This window comes from Solenopsis invicta, chromosome 4 (genome assembly GCF_016802725.1).
Source record: "Solenopsis invicta isolate M01_SB chromosome 4, UNIL_Sinv_3.0, whole genome shotgun sequence".
NCBI classification, from domain to species: Eukaryota; Metazoa; Arthropoda; class Insecta; order Hymenoptera; family Formicidae; genus Solenopsis; species Solenopsis invicta.
This window is the reverse complement of record NC_052667.1, coordinates 835,281-850,219: the sequence shown is the minus strand read 5'-3', so window position 1 is coordinate 850,219 and position 14,939 is coordinate 835,281. Positions and strand designations below refer to the sequence as shown.

The following is a 14,939-nucleotide window of genomic DNA, read 5'->3' as shown; positions in this document are numbered from 1 at the left end:
TTGTATACATTAATATCTGTAATTTTAGCCAAAAAATGCAAAAAGTCGAGCCGCCAACGTTCCTCAAGAGGATCGGCGATTGCGAGATCTACAGAGGTATGCCAGCCAAGTTCACAGCGTGCGTCACGGGAAATCCAGAGCCCGATTTCGAATGGTATCGCAATGGTGATCGACTTTGGCCCACTGATCGCATCAAGATGGATCAGGAGGGTAGTTTGTTAAGGCTCACGATATTTAACGTAGACGAATTGGATGCTGGAAAATACGAATTGAAAATATCCAATCCTCACGGTGAGGATTCGTGCTGCGCCGAGATGGTTTACGAATGTAAGTAAATGAAAGTTTTACCTTCGAGGATATATGTTGTGAGATTTTCGAAATATTTAAATTGCTTTTATATTTTCCAATTTCAGCTTTGGAGCCACGCGCAAAGAAACCTCTCGCGGATCAGTACACGGATTATGGTAAATATCAGAAATCCGGTATTCCGCTACCCTTGGCAGATCGTCCGATTATCAGCCGTATGATGGATCGACATCTTACCCTTTCATGGAAGCCGTCCATCCCGATCGGACCGCGAGTGCCCGTGACCTATTTGGTGGAGATGTGCGAGCTTCCGGACGGCGACTGGTTCACTGCTCGCAGTGGTATTCGTAGTTGCGTCTGCGACATTCGCAATCTCGAGCCGTTCCGCGATTATAAGTTCCGCATCCGTGTGGAAAACAAGTATGGAATAAGCGACCCGTCACCGTTCGCGCAAACATATCGAGCCAAACTAGAGCCGGAACCGCCCAAATTCTTCCCGTACCTACCGCCTGGTATTGACTTCCGTCCCGAAACCAGTCCCTACTTCCCAAAAGACTTTGACATTGAGCGACCGCACGATGGTTATGCTCAGGCGCCTAGATTCTTGCGTCAAGAACACGACACTCAATATGGCGTGAAGAACCACAATTGTAATCTCTTCTGGTTCGTCTATGGCTATCCCAAGCCGAAAATGACGTACTACTTCAACGATCAACTGATTGAGTCTGGCGGTCGATACGACCAAAGCTATACTAGAAACGGCCAGGCAACTTTATTCATCAACAGGATGCTCGAGAGAGACGAAGGTGTTTACGAGGCTGTCGCTAGAAACGAACACGGCGAAGCCAGGCAGAAAGTTATCTTAAAGATTGCTGAGTATCCCACGTTTATCGAAAGACCCGAGGAGACTATCGTGATGATGAGAAGAACCGGCCAATTGACCGCTCGTGTAACTGGAGTACCTTATCCAGAACTTAAGTGGTACAAGGATTGGAAACCTATAGCTTCATCTTCCAGAATCAGGGTGTGTTTTTGTTCTTTTTATGTTTCTGCAATATCATACAACGTCCTAATTTCACTGCAGACTAATATCCTATTGCGTTTATAATTTACTAGACAAAACAGGCGCGCGTATATTAGAAACTATTAGAACCTAAAGATATTTTAATTAAAAAGATATTTTTTTAATCAGATTCAATTCACTGAACCCGACATTACAACCCTTATTGTCAACGACGCTATTATGAAGGACGAAGGTCTTTACTCGATCAGTGCTGGTAACGTGGCCGGTTCAGTATCTTGCTCGGTGATGCTACACGTAGAGGAGAACGAGCACGAATATGGATACAGAACATACAAAAAGAAAATGGATGTAAAACCACGCGACAAACCGTTTGACGACCTGTACGATCTGGGTGACGAGCTGGGTCGCGGCACTCAGGGTGTAACTTATCATGCGGTCGAGCGAAGCACCGGACGAAATTACGCTTCTAAGATTATGCACGGACGCGGTGACCTCAAACCGTTCATGTATAATGAGATGGAAGCGATGAACAATCTGCATCACCGCAAATTATTACGATTGCACGATGCTTTCGAGACGAACGATTCGGTCACGCTGGTCATGGAGTTGTATCCTTTATTATTTTATTTATCTTACATATAGAATTAACCATGGTTGAAATAGAATAACTATAAAATGTCTATAAAAATGTATAATAATTATAAAATATTTTCTCCAATATTAATTATTATTAATTATTTCGATTTTAACTCTATTTGTTTTATATATTATTCAATAGTAACACAATTGAATCACTGTCCAACAAAATAATCCTTAACGACAATTTAGAGCGGCCGGTGGCGAACTAGTGGACAATCTTACGAGACAAGAACATTATACTGAAATAGATATCGCTCGTTATATACGCCAATTGTTATGGGGATTGGAATATATGCACGATAATTATTACGCACATCTCGGTCTGACGGTGAGTTACTTAAGAATCGATTTTTTCAAAAAAATTGAAGTAAAAATTGAAAATAAAAATTTCGAATAATCAGTGACTTGTGCAATTTTTTTTTTATAAGACTAAAGCAAACATAAAATTAAAAATTAAAATATAGTAAAGGTGGTTCAAGAAATCATTTTTTTAGATATTTTTCTTTCATAAAATCTTTTTTGTTATTAATAATATGTCTGAGTCAATATGTTTTCTCGCAGCTCGGCGATCTGCTAATCTCACACGCAGGAGGAGATGACCTGAAGATCGGAGATTTCGGACTCACTCGCAGAATTTCATCAGCAAGGTTGATGACTTTGTTGTATGGTATGCCAGAATATGTCGCACCAGAAGTGACTAATAACGAGGGTGTCAGCTACGCCGCAGATATGTGGTCTGTTGGTATAATTACCTACATTTTGCTATCCGGTATTTCACCGTTCAGAGGTGCGAACGATAGAGAAACGCTGAAGAAGATTAGAGAAGGCAAATGGGACTTTGATGATCGATGGAAAAATATTTCGAACGAAGCACAGGACTTTATTCGTAACCTATTGGTGTATAACGTCGACAAAAGGATGGATGTTAGAGCTGCTTTAGCTCATCCATGGTTCAATTATATTGACAATTTGCCATCAGAACCTTACAGAATACCTTCCGAAAACTTGAAGAACTATTATAAACTTTATCGGTAAGTAAATTACGATCTTTTAATGATTCGACGTACTTAAAATATGAAAATCAATTTTGCAGGGGTAATCTAGAATTTCGTAACTGTAACAATGTTTTCTTCAAGCAGATTAGAATTAATGTAATTTATCATTTCTTGAGAATTGATTGCAAGTGAAATATATTTTTATAGCGATTGGTACAGCAATGCTTCGTGCCGCACGTGGTATCGCAGAAGCAAACTGGAAACAGCGTTTGATGATCCATCGCGAATGGTGTATCCACCTGGACACAAATTCACACCCGAACCAGACAGGAGTCATAGCTCATTGAAAAAACGTTCACCCAGGACATGGGAAAATCAAATACCATCTAGAGAACCAATTGACACAGAAATTGGAATAATCACGAGTGAAAGCCAGTAAGAGCATGCCATAAAATATATCTGATTTGATTTTTAAGTATCATAGAAATCTAATCTACAATTTTATTTTAATATTGATTTTTTAATAGTATCTCTATAAAAAATATTCAAATAATTTATAAAAAATATATAGAACTATAAATTTTATGTAATTTCTTATGCAATATACTTTATGTAACAAAACTTGTTAATTCTTTCATTTTGGATTTATATTTTACAGTTATCAAAACGGTCCAGACACATATCTTCTTCAACTGCGGGATACTGATTTCCCTGTACGACTACGCGAATACATGAAAGTCGCCTGTGATCGTAGTCCCGGATTCTCGCGTTCTATTACTGAAGACAACAGTTTTGACTGGAGAGTAAGTGTAGCTATAAAGAATCATATTTGAAATAATAAATATGAACTTAAAGATTATTACGTAATAAGCTGCTATTTTGCGAAATTCTTTTTTTTTTAATTTTTAATTTTGCTATTAGACACCTATCATTCGGGAACGTCGTCGATTTACGGATGTTATGGACGAGGAAATCGATGATGAGAGGAGGGCTCGCATCAACCGATACGGATCGGCAGACACGTTTACTCTTAGACGTTTGAAGAATGAACTAGGCACTCGATTAGACAGTTACGCCGAGGCTGAGGCGATGATGGAATCGAAGAAGGATGGTCAGCTTCCATTCTTCCGCGAGAAACCGCAAATTTGCCCGATCGAAGAGGGAAAACCGGCGCATCTCACCTGTCTGGCGGTGGGAAACCCGAAGCCACTGATACAATGGTTCAAAAACGAAACGGTCATACAAGAGAATAATAGGATCAAAGTGACAGAGGATTCTGACGGGAGATCTATACTCAGTTTTAACCCTACAAAGGAGCACGATATCGGAATATACAAAGTGGTGGCGAGAAACCCGATAGGACAAACGATTGTTAGAACCAGGATGTTGCAAGCAACGGTTTCTTGCGGTCCGGATTCCCCAGAGGTACAATAATAATTAAATAATCTTTTAGGTAGCAATCCATTTATGCACAAATAGTTTCTTTCTATTTTCGTAATGTAAAATATTATTTTTAACTTTCCAGGCTTCCGATGTTTCTGACACCGAAGTCCTCCTGCGATGGAAACAGCCAAAGTATGATGGCAATTCACCCGTATTGTGCTACAATCTACAATACAAGGAGGGTGATTCGATCGCCTGGATAGACGTCGCGTCTAATATTGATCACGAGTTCTACCTAGTGCGTGACCTAAAACCAGACACGAGTTACAACTTCCGTTTAGCAGCACGCAATCGCATAGGTTGGAGCGAGAAAGGCATCCCGTCGAAGTTAATCAAAACGCGTCTGCCAGGTTGCCCGAAGGTACAGATTACGCGAGCGATGAGGCATCTTCAGGAGCTGACCGAAAACGGTCAGGAAATTGTCTTGGAAGAAAATAAGCAGCACATTGATTACTCTATGGAACAGAATCCGATTGAATGGTTGGTGGAGCCGCAGCTATCCACCAAGTATAGCTTCATCTCGGAATTGTCGCGCGGACAATTTTCCGCGGTGGTGAAGGGTGTGGATAAAAGCACAGATCGCGTGATCGTTGCTAAGATCTTGGAATTGAATGCAGAAACGGAGAAACAAGTGAACCAGGAATACGAAGTATTACGTTCACTGCGACATGAACGGATAGCTATGCTGGAAGCTGCATACAAAGTGCCCGGTTCCCCCGTGACGGTATTCGTGATGGAAAAGCTTCAAGGCGCCGACATACTCACGTACTTCTCTAGTCGGCACGAGTATACGGAGAATTGCGTAGCGAATGCCGTTACGCAAATACTTGATGGTCTTCAGTATCTTCATTGGCGTGGATACTGTCACCTGGACATTCAACCAGACAACATTGTGATGTCATCGGTGAGATCGGTTCAAGTAAAGTTGGTCGACATGGGTTCTGCTCATAAAGTTACCAAATTGGGCACGATGGTACCCAAGCATTTGGGCCATCCCGAATATAGATCACCCGAGCTCTACAACGATGAACCTGTCTACCCGCAAACGGATATCTGGATGGTCGGTGTATTGACTTATGTATTACTATCCGGAGTTTCCCCGTTCCGCGGTAAAGATGCGGACGAGACTAGACAGAATATATCTTTCGTCAGATACAGATTCGAGTATCTTTACAAAGAGCTGAGCCAAGAAGCCACCAGATTTCTTATGCTGGTCTTTAAACGCGCGCCAAGGTTGGTAATAAATTTAAAATAGTTTTCAAGATTAATAATATAAATATGTATTATAATCAGATAATTGTACTCTTTCTATATTAAATGCGTAACATGAAAGTCTTCTAAATAATACAAAAAATGTATTAATTTTTTTTTCTTCAGCAAAAGACCAATGGCGGAGGAATGCCACGAACATCGATGGTTACTACCAACCGATTTTATGATTAAAAAACGCGAAAGGGCTATATTTCTAGGCAACAGATTAAAGGAATATAATGAGAAGTATCATGAAGAAAAATCGAAGATAGCTTCCGACAATGACAGTCTAGGGAGTGAGAGTTTGTTGGGCTCCAAACAGAAACTCATCAGGTCAACCAGTATACAAGAAGAGCTGCGGACCACGTTCTAACAATGGAGAGCTGCAATTTTTTATTTATATTTATGTACACATATATACACACACATACTCACACACAGACACACGCATGTACACACATGCACCCACACATGCATGCGCGCATATGACTACGATTTCACATGTCTAGTCTATACGAATAGCGCGTAGAAACGATGAGAAATGAGAAATGCAAGAAAAATTTTTTGTTGTTTTCTCTTTTGTTATTATTTATTTGTTATAACTTATAATTATAACAAAAATCGTCGACTGATCGGCGATGTTTCGCCGACTTTTATTGGCAGCCTAATTTTCAACCGTCTGTTAATTCGACAAGTATAACACTTATAAATTGTCTATACACTTTACTAAAGTTAAAAAGATGAATTAGTAAACATGAAATAATAAATAAAATGTTTTTGAAGTTTAATAAAAAATGTCGATCAAGCATTGTACGAAAATCATAAATAAATACTTGACAAAATAATGTGTCCTTGTAACGTTCGATTCTTATCAGCGTAAGGAACATTTTACACATTTGATATTTATATGTTTCACGCAAGAGATATATATAGATATTTAAATATATTATTAAACACCCACTTTATTTACAATTGCTCGTTGACAATGTCTCATAAAGAGAAAAAAACATTATACACGTGATGCGCTTTTAATTTTCATTACGTTTACATTTTCTTCATACATGATAGTATATAATTAATATATTAAAACAATTTCATCCAACAATCCAAGAATTCAGTGATATGAAACTGAAAGCGATAGCGAATCTCTTTCAGACAAAAAGACTAGCAAAATTAAATTGCGTTAAACCATAATCAACCTAAAGCACATTTGAGCAAATTCTGTACTCATATACTAAAAAGAGGCACAAAATCAATTTAAAAAATGTAAATAATTATTTGTTACTTAAATGTTACAGTGTAAATCATCTTTTTGCATATTGCATTACATAGTCTTTAACTTTACTTCGGAAGGACTCTTTATCCTTAATAAACAAATCTGCTGCATCTCTATTCAAAGGATCGTCAAAGTTTAGGAGATCCTAAAAGAAACACAAGTATATATAAAACATATTCGACATAATCACACTAATCCAGTACAGCAGAAAATGCTTATATACATACAGTAAAAAGAGAATTTAAACCCCATACAACATCTTTCAGTTTGCGTGTAGGCGCCCATCCCATTCCATCAATACTACTTTGTCTTAAAATAGATAGACATACATCACCATCCTCACTTATGTTAGGATGCCATAATTTCGTTAAGCATTTTACTATTGGCGGCTGAAAAATATGATTTAACACAGTGGTTGATAAATTCAGTTGCATCTTTCAGCCTGCAATGACACACATATACTGTTCTGCCTCCTTCTACCCTCCATTCTTTTTTCTCTACAATATCTTAATAAGCTACTATGAACACATTGTAACTAACAAGATCTCTAAAGGCTACTGCATGTACATTGCCATAGTACCTTACGTGAGAACTTTGCTTTATGTAACACTTTAAACTTAATGTAGACAACGCACAAAAAAATACTTAGCGTAAGTATTTCTTTGTGCATTGCCTATGTTAAGTTTTACGTGTCACATAGCGTAAAGCGCTACAACAATGTACGAGTGATAGCCCTAATTTAAATATTCAAAAATTATGAAATTTTGACAATATATAGAAAATATCTTGATACTTTTTTTTTGCTGTCTGAATTTATCTTAAAAGAATAAAATTTACCTTTTAAAATAAATCCATATTGTTTTATTATTAAACAAATATATTTTGATAAGTCTTTTAATCAATAAATTAAAAGATAAATTTTCTCTCTATGAAATTTTATTATGTTTGATGTTGATCTTTTATTCTTTGTTAATTAATAATAAAATAAAAACAAAAAATAGGCTAATTTTTTGGAATCAATTTTATTCTTTCAGGATAGATTTTAGGGCAGCAAAAAATAGCTTATTATATATTAAAATATCCTTCTGTCAAAGTTTCATAATTTTTTAGAGACTTTCCCTTGTAATATTTACAACTCTATCACTGATTTAACTTGCAATTCTAAGATAATTTTATATACAATTATCATACACATAAAAATTATAGAATATCAGATTACCGCCATGTTGTATTCTTCACTTATGTAAATTTGAAAATGGAAATGACCACCAACCCAATATCCCTCATCAGGTAAAATAAACAGACTAAATTCATGAAGACGATGTGGATCTTTGAATTCAACTTGACAAGTTACTGGCAATGTCTGTTGCATTTCTTGCACCTAAGAAAAGTACAGTTAGAATTGGTACAATATTATCATAATATACAAAAAATATTAAATTATTAAATTAACCTCTTTAATCAATAATTTATCTCGTATTGAGACTCGCCTACTGATCTTTGTATTTGTTATGCCATCATCCTTTTTGAGCTTTCCTCGTAACGTAATCATATTAAGCTGCACTAAAAACTTTTATTCATAAAAAGATTAACACAATTGCTGCCAATTTGTTTATAAAAGTTAATATAATGTTATTTAAACTTCTAAATTATTTTAGATAAAATATAAAGTAAAATTTCTATTCAAAGTAAACATAATATCAAAAATATTATTGTAAATTTGTAACCAAAAAAAGACCAAAAGACAAAGTGCATGTTACAATAATTTTATGTTCAGGACATGCAAAATTTTGATATATATTGTAATCGAATTAAAGAGATATTATGATATCAAAAAGTGCGATTATTACTATTTATAAAAGCGTTACTAGGTTAGAAAAATAATGCATGCATTACAGGATAACGCGATGTACCTTTCGTTGCCAAATTTAACTAGCTTCGTTTTCGTATCACCTGGCTTTCGTACATTAAAGAGTCTGTAAAGGAGGCTTTTTCATCTCTGCTTATTTTCAATTATTTAATTGCGCAACGTAAATATCCAAGAAAAATCACGAGTCTCAATAATGACCCTTTCGGCGTCATGAATCATAAATGCCTTATCACATGAAGATACTCCGAATTTTAGTCGTACTCGCAGACCTCGCAGTGTGTGTATCACGCATCTAGATATTCATATGCCGTGACCGTCACTTTTCCAAACAAGTTATGGAAAAAATTCTACTTATCCGAGTGTTTTAATTTGAATGTTAAATTTTCAAAAAGAATATTTTAAAACTTACTTAAAATTTTAAAAGTGTCTTTTGAAAGTCCTCCGAAAAATCAAACTTAGATTTCAAAAATAGGATTTCAAAAGTCACTAGAATTTCCCAAAAATTATTAAATTCAAAGACAGAATTTTAATAATTGTCGAACTTAAAATTTTTTATGTAATTTGATATTACATTAATATAATATATTAAAAAAAAAAAAATATATATATATATAGTTTATGCTATGGCTTAGAAAGAGAGAAAAAGCGTATCTTGGACAAGTCAAACGTCAAGTGCGTTCCGAAAATCACGGAGTGCTTCTGTCAGCGACTTTAGTGTTCGCACATTGAACAATATTATTGGCGGTATTAAAACTATCATAGTGTTACACAGTCAATGAGATAATATCAAAGTTTACAAACAAGATTATCTCTAAACAAGATCATATCGCTCTCCCGCCCATTCAACCCAAGGAGTGGGTACAAAAAACAAGATCTCTAAACAAAGAAAAAAACAAACCGGAATGTCGTTGTAGTGTGATTTAAAATAAAATCTATGTATTTAAATCAATGATCACAAAGCATCAGTTATTTTAAAACTCAGTTAAACAGGAACTTGGAACTAACTACATCTACAATTAAAAATATGAGTCGCCACTTACGACCGTCGGAAGAAGTTTTGAAAGAAGCTTTACCAGTTTTTACAGAACCTGTATTATTTCAGAACATGTTACAAAATTCTGATGGTTCCTACGAGTGGAAATTACTCAAGTGGAGTCCAACAGAATTGGTCGAAAAGTTTGGAGATAAGAAGTTACCATTTCGAGTTGGCGATCATAACAAGCGTACAGTAAGTTGTAACGATATATTTATATATTCTTTTAATGAACATAAATGGCTTTATTAATGGTTTTATATTCGATTTGTGTCTCTCTTAGTGTGCTCTTCAGCATCAAGAATGGAGCTTGGATTCTCCTATTCCAAAACCTGTTCAATTAACACTGCAAGAATTTATTGATTTACAAGAAACAAAGGAGGATAATAAGTGGTATTACTGTGATTACAAGCATGTAAAGGAGTGGCTTAGCGATAACACAGAAATCATAGAGTCTTTCAATTGGCTCAAGTTTGGGATTGACAAAAAACATGGAGAAAATGGAATGAATTCTACTTTTTGGATTGGAAGCAAAGGTGCTCATACTGATTGTCATTGGGATACTTATGGTTACAATCTAGTGGCACAAATACATGGCAGGTTTGTTTTTTTATATGTTGTATTATTTATTTGTCTTAGTATTGTCTGTTAATATTGTCTCTATATTTTACCTATTGTATTTGTAGAAAAAAATGGTTACTTTATCCACCTAATGCTGATCTGATACCAGTTAGACTTCCTTATGAGGAGTCAACTGTATATAGCAGATTTAATATTTATTGTCTGAGTGAAGAGGAAGAAGACTATGTGTTAAATATAGAAGAAAAACCAAAATTAATTACTTTAGAACCTGGAGATGTTTTATTTATACCTAATGGCTGGTGGCATTATGTAGAATCTCTAGACCAGATCACTATGAGCGTTAATATATGGGGAGACCTAAGAAAAGATAATAAAGCACGAGTTGAGGAAGCTCTAGTTAAATTAATAGTAGCCAGAGTAGGAGATTTCACACAATTTTCCAATAAGGAAACTAAATATTATACAAGAAAAGTAATTTCTTCTAAAAATATATTAGTATTGTTAAATACAGATGGAATTTATTTTACTTATAATACTATCTTAATAGGTCGAAGATGCACTTTTTGAATGGACAAACAAGATTAAGGACGAGGAAGAGAAAGGGGAATCTGTTTCAGAAATGAGACCTGCAAAAAGACGTAAACTCAACCAACAAACTACAAAAGAATTAGCTGAAGAATATCCTCATTACGTTAAGTTATTATCTGATGCAGACGAGCAGGAATTTAAAGAATTTATTGAAGAAAGACGGAAAAGATACGACGAGAAGGATCCATCAGATAGAGAGAGTGCATCTGGAAATTATATACCTAATCCTCAATATGACTCATTCTATGAATCTATTATCAATGCTTTATGTCATCCAGAAGTTGTTAGAAAAGCAGCAAAAATATTGCTAGACAGACATTATTAATAACTTAATTGAATTTTTATTATATAAATATGATTTTGCAGGTGAGATTACTAATTTTTTACTACAGTGGTATTATGTATTCTTAGTGTGACAAGTAATGGCCAGATGTCTCAGAGGGCCAGATTTATATGTATATTTACATTCGTGTCCATTATTTAAAAAGTCTGTTCCCAAACCTATATTTTGAAAACTCAATTGGTTTAAAATTGTACAAAACCATGAAATACATATCATTTCGCGCGAAGAACTGCTATTTAAAAAGGTGAAATAGCCCTTTGGACATATATTTTTCATAATTTTTTAGGGGGTAGGAATAGACTTTATAGACACCTTGTATAGTGTGACATCTCACTTTCAATAGAATCGTTATATTAAGAATAGAAAATAACGAATTATAATTAACATCGTTATACTTTTGTATACTTATGTCCATTTCCACCAATATATATTAATTTTAATTTCAATTTAATTTATTTTTTTAATTAAATTCTTTTGCTAATTCTTAGAACTTACAGAAAGATAAATGCAAGTTAAACTAATTAAATTACATCAAATGGAAATGGACATTGATAATAAGTTAATATTTTTTTCTCTGATATAAAATTATATAAAATTTACTGAAAATTTATAACCGAATATGTAATGATTTTGAGAGAAACTCGCATATATGTTTAATTATAAATGTAACTAAAATATAAATCTTGTATTACTCATGTGCACTTATTATCTCGGACTCTTTCAATTTTCCAATCTCTTAAAAGGATAAGATAAAGGATTGTCTCTCATAGAATGTTTATAATAAAAATTAAAAGAAATAATAAAATTTTAATTTTTGTTCCCATTATAAAATAATTACGCCGCCGCTTAAGATATCATAGATAGTTAATAATGATGGGCTGACACCTAGCTAGAGCAGTCTTTATTATAATACTAGAGAGAAGCCTGAAAGCGACTATTTTCATGATTTTACGATTTTTCGAAGCATCTCTATAACGCGGACGTATACTACATACTACGAGGCTAATGTACAAGTTAGGTTAGGTTAGGTTATGTTAGATCTCGGAAAGCACGTCATCCGACTGTTGGCACACCTAGCTAGGAAAGCGCGCGTACATAATCTTCAAATTTTTCCTATCCTAACCGATTCATTCGTCATCTCGTCGCACTGTATCAATAATAATTTACGCGAACGCAATGGGGGCGAGATGCGAATACCAAATTGTAGGGATAAATAAACAGTAGATATGAATTGACTCATCATTTGCTACTGGTCGCTTCGTTTAGCTTCGCCTTGGCTGCAGCTCTCAAACGTTCAAGATCCAAAATCCTCCTCCCGACGATTCGTCTCGATTCACACTTGGCACGGACGCGCGACACTTCGCTTTCGACACTCACGGTACTCACGCACGTCGGAAATTCGGAATACGAGGCAACGGAGAAGATACGAAGCACGATTAAACGCGATGCGACTTCGTATCATCGCGATCCGGTTGAAGCAATACGACGGGCACGACGATCACGCGAACACAGCACGCAGTTGGTACGAACGCCCGATATTTCACTCTCGACACTCGACACTCTTGAAACACTCGCTCGCGTCAAAAATTCACACGGGACGACGAGGATGCGAGTTGAAATGCGCCGTGATACGCCATGACCTTCCGCTCCCTAACCGACCGATTGCCGCTACTGCGTAGCGGCGTGACTGGCGCGTGGCCGCGCTTGCGCGCCGCTGCCGCCGCTACATCGTTGAAGTGGATGCAACGACCTTCCTTCCCCTCCAACGCCAATCCACGGACCTTGGGGAGGACGACGAAAAGTCGTGGCGCATTTCAACTCGCAGCCTCGTCGTCCCGTACGAGTTTTTGATACGAGCGAGTGTTTCGAGAGTGTCGTGGACTGCCGAAAGTGAAGTGTCGAGCGTTCGTGCCGACTCCGTCGTGTCGGATGCATGGTATGAAGTCATATCGCGTTCAATCGTGTTTCACGTCTTCTCCGTTGCCTCGTATTCCGAGTTTTCGACGCGCGTGAATACCGGAATTGTTTTGAGAGTGCCACAAACGAAGGGTCGTGCGTTCGTGCCAAGTGTGAATCTAGACGAATCATCATGAGGAGGATCTTGAACGTTCGAGAACTGCGGTCGAGGCGGAGTTAAATCGCGGAGCGATCTACAGCGGCGAATGGTGAGTCAATTCATATCTAGTTTTTATTCATCTGTATAATTCGGTATTCGCGCCTCGTCCCCATTGCGTTCGTATAATTTATCGATACAGGACGACAAGACGAATGAATCGGTCGCGCGAAAGCTGTTAGGAACGAAATTTGACTTCGTGTACGCGCGCTCAGCGTTCCCTTGATACATACATTGGCATCGTAGTGTACGTCCACATTGTAGAGATGGCGTATGAGATCTCTCTAGTAATACCTCGTTGGTGTAGATGTCATTTGTGGCGTTTTATACGCCAAGTATTGGATGATGTTGGAGGTTAGAAACATTTCTGTCAAGCTCGAAGAAATTTTCCATTTAAGTGTTAACATTTTATCTATCAACGATCTGAAGATTGTTGAATAATTAATGGATTGATAATGGGTCTATTAACAGTACTGAAAAAATTGAAGCAGAAGGAGAAGGAGATGAGAATTTTAATGTTGTACGTATTCGCATTTGTGTATTTATTTTATATATTCAGCTTGTGGTTAGTTTACGCATTGACAGGTTAATAAGTGTTACGCTAACTGAAATTATGATATATTCAATAATCGAACATAAATTAATAATTTAAAGATACGTGCACTTTGTGACTTTGTCACTTGACGATAATATCTTTTTATAATCAGGGGTTTGGATAATGCAGGCAAAACGACAGTGTTAAAGAGACTCAATGGCGAACCAATAGACACTATATCGCCCACGCTTGGCTTTAATATTAAGACATTAGAACACCGTGGATACAAACTCAATATATGGGATGTGGGTGGACAAAAATCATTGCGTTCCTATTGGAGAAATTACTTTGAATCAACAGATGGACTTGTTTGGGTAATAGACAGTGCAGATAGAAGGCGATTGGATGATTGTAAGACAGAGTTGTATAAGCTTCTGCAGGAAGAAAGGTTGGAGGGAGCGAGTCTCCTCGTACTTGCTAATAAGCAGGATATGCCTGGCGCCTTGTCTGCAGCTGACATAGCTGACATTCTGGAATTGCCTAATATAAAGACTCATCACTGGCAAATCTACAAGTGCTCCGCTGTGACGGCTGAAAATCTAGTTGATGGTATCAATTGGATTGTTGATGATATTGCAGCGAGAATATTTTATATAGATTAATATAGATAAATTCAGATGTTGATATTTTACCTCATTAAATACAAAAATTAATGCTTGCAAATAAATTTTTGTAAAGTAAAATTTATATTAGATATTTTGTAGCAAAAGACAATTGACATAGTGTAACATAGTAAATCATTTTATTATTATTGTTTACCAATATTTAATAAAATTAAAATGATTCATTGTATCATGTGTGTCTTTCTGGGTGATCTGCATCATGCTGTAAAAATATGTAACATAGTATTATAAAGAGATTCTATGATCTCTTTCAATTAT

General features: G+C 36.2%; 5 protein-coding genes across 19 annotated transcripts in view; 4 read left to right on the top strand and 1 right to left on the bottom strand.

The window, feature by feature from the left end:
• LOC105195785 (obscurin) overlaps positions 1-6,503 on the top strand; it is a 41,417-nt gene extending 34,914 nt beyond the window's left edge. For all 14 annotated transcript variants that reach the window (XM_026135878.2, XM_039448655.1, XM_039448654.1 and 11 more), the window contains 10 exons: positions 29-327; positions 414-1,330; positions 1,499-1,938; positions 2,159-2,297; positions 2,531-3,000; positions 3,172-3,399; positions 3,623-3,767; positions 3,886-4,389; positions 4,490-5,640; positions 5,785-6,503. In XM_026135878.2, the coding sequence (XP_025991663.1) occupies positions 29-327; positions 414-1,330; positions 1,499-1,938; positions 2,159-2,297; positions 2,531-3,000; positions 3,172-3,399; positions 3,623-3,767; positions 3,886-4,389; positions 4,490-5,640; positions 5,785-6,031 (4,540 nt within the window). In that variant the 3' untranslated portion in view covers positions 6,032-6,503. The remainder of the gene's footprint in view (positions 1-28; positions 328-413; positions 1,331-1,498; positions 1,939-2,158; positions 2,298-2,530; positions 3,001-3,171; positions 3,400-3,622; positions 3,768-3,885; positions 4,390-4,489; positions 5,641-5,784) is intronic.
• Positions 6,504-6,610: 107 nt separating this feature from the next.
• LOC105195786 (NEDD8-conjugating enzyme UBE2F) lies at positions 6,611-9,057 on the bottom strand. Of its 2 annotated transcripts, none has more exons than XM_011161392.3 (5): positions 8,848-9,057; positions 8,388-8,504; positions 8,154-8,315; positions 7,162-7,323; positions 6,611-7,079 (listed from the first exon to the last, which is right to left on the bottom strand). In XM_011161392.3, exons 2-5 carry the CDS (start codon positions 8,484-8,486, stop codon positions 6,963-6,965), a joined length of 540 nt encoding a protein of 179 aa, XP_011159694.1. In that variant the 5' UTR covers positions 8,487-8,504; positions 8,848-9,057; the 3' UTR covers positions 6,611-6,962. The 2 variants fall into 2 exon arrangements, with proteins under 2 accessions (XP_011159694.1, XP_025991664.1); XM_026135879.2 differs by having other exon boundaries at positions 8,388-8,497; positions 8,848-9,049.
• Positions 9,058-9,536: 479 nt separating this feature from the next.
• Positions 9,537-12,058, top strand: LOC105195787 (HSPB1-associated protein 1). The gene is made up of 4 exons (XM_011161393.3): positions 9,537-10,032; positions 10,121-10,437; positions 10,524-10,890; positions 10,967-12,058. Exons 1-4 carry the CDS (start codon positions 9,829-9,831, stop codon positions 11,330-11,332), a joined length of 1,254 nt encoding a protein of 417 aa, XP_011159695.1. The 5' UTR covers positions 9,537-9,828; the 3' UTR covers positions 11,333-12,058.
• A 1,069-nt stretch (positions 12,059-13,127) lies between these two features.
• LOC105195832 overlaps positions 13,128-14,939 on the top strand; it is a 109,955-nt gene continuing 108,143 nt past the window's right edge. Inside the window, exon 1 of the mRNA XM_039448647.1 lies at positions 13,128-13,515. The gene's annotated coding sequence lies outside the window, so the exon portion shown is untranslated. The remainder of the gene's footprint in view (positions 13,516-14,939) is intronic.
• On the top strand, positions 13,758-14,850 carry LOC105208257 (ADP-ribosylation factor-like protein 2). Its single transcript, XM_011178071.3, has 2 exons — positions 13,758-13,983; positions 14,171-14,850. Exons 1-2 carry the CDS (start codon positions 13,919-13,921, stop codon positions 14,658-14,660), a joined length of 555 nt encoding a protein of 184 aa, XP_011176373.1. The 5' UTR covers positions 13,758-13,918; the 3' UTR covers positions 14,661-14,850.

Bases quoted from the DNA above. Each gene is read 5' to 3' on its own strand.
- LOC105195786 (XM_011161392.3), bottom strand. From the start codon at position 8,486: ATGATTACGTTACGAGGAAAGCTCAAAAAGGATGATGGCATAACAAAT. The intron at 8,316-8,387 runs GTTAATTTAATA...TACTTTTCTTAG, and splicing joins ATAAATTATTGATTAAAGAG to GTGCAAGAAATGCAACAGAC. The intron at 7,080-7,161 runs GTATGTATATAA...TGTTTCTTTTAG, and splicing joins GTTTAAATTCTCTTTTTACT to GATCTCCTAAACTTTGACGA.
- LOC105195787 (XM_011161393.3), top strand. From the start codon at position 9,829: ATGAGTCGCCACTTACGACCGTCGGAAGAAGTTTTGAAAGAAGCTTTA. The intron at 10,033-10,120 runs GTAAGTTGTAAC...TGTCTCTCTTAG, and splicing joins GCGATCATAACAAGCGTACA to TGTGCTCTTCAGCATCAAGA. The intron at 10,438-10,523 runs GTTTGTTTTTTT...TTGTATTTGTAG, and splicing joins GTGGCACAAATACATGGCAG to AAAAAAATGGTTACTTTATC.
- LOC105208257 (XM_011178071.3), top strand. From the start codon at position 13,919: ATGGGTCTATTAACAGTACTGAAAAAATTGAAGCAGAAGGAGAAGGAG. The intron at 13,984-14,170 runs GTACGTATTCGC...TTTTATAATCAG, and splicing joins GAGATGAGAATTTTAATGTT to GGGTTTGGATAATGCAGGCA.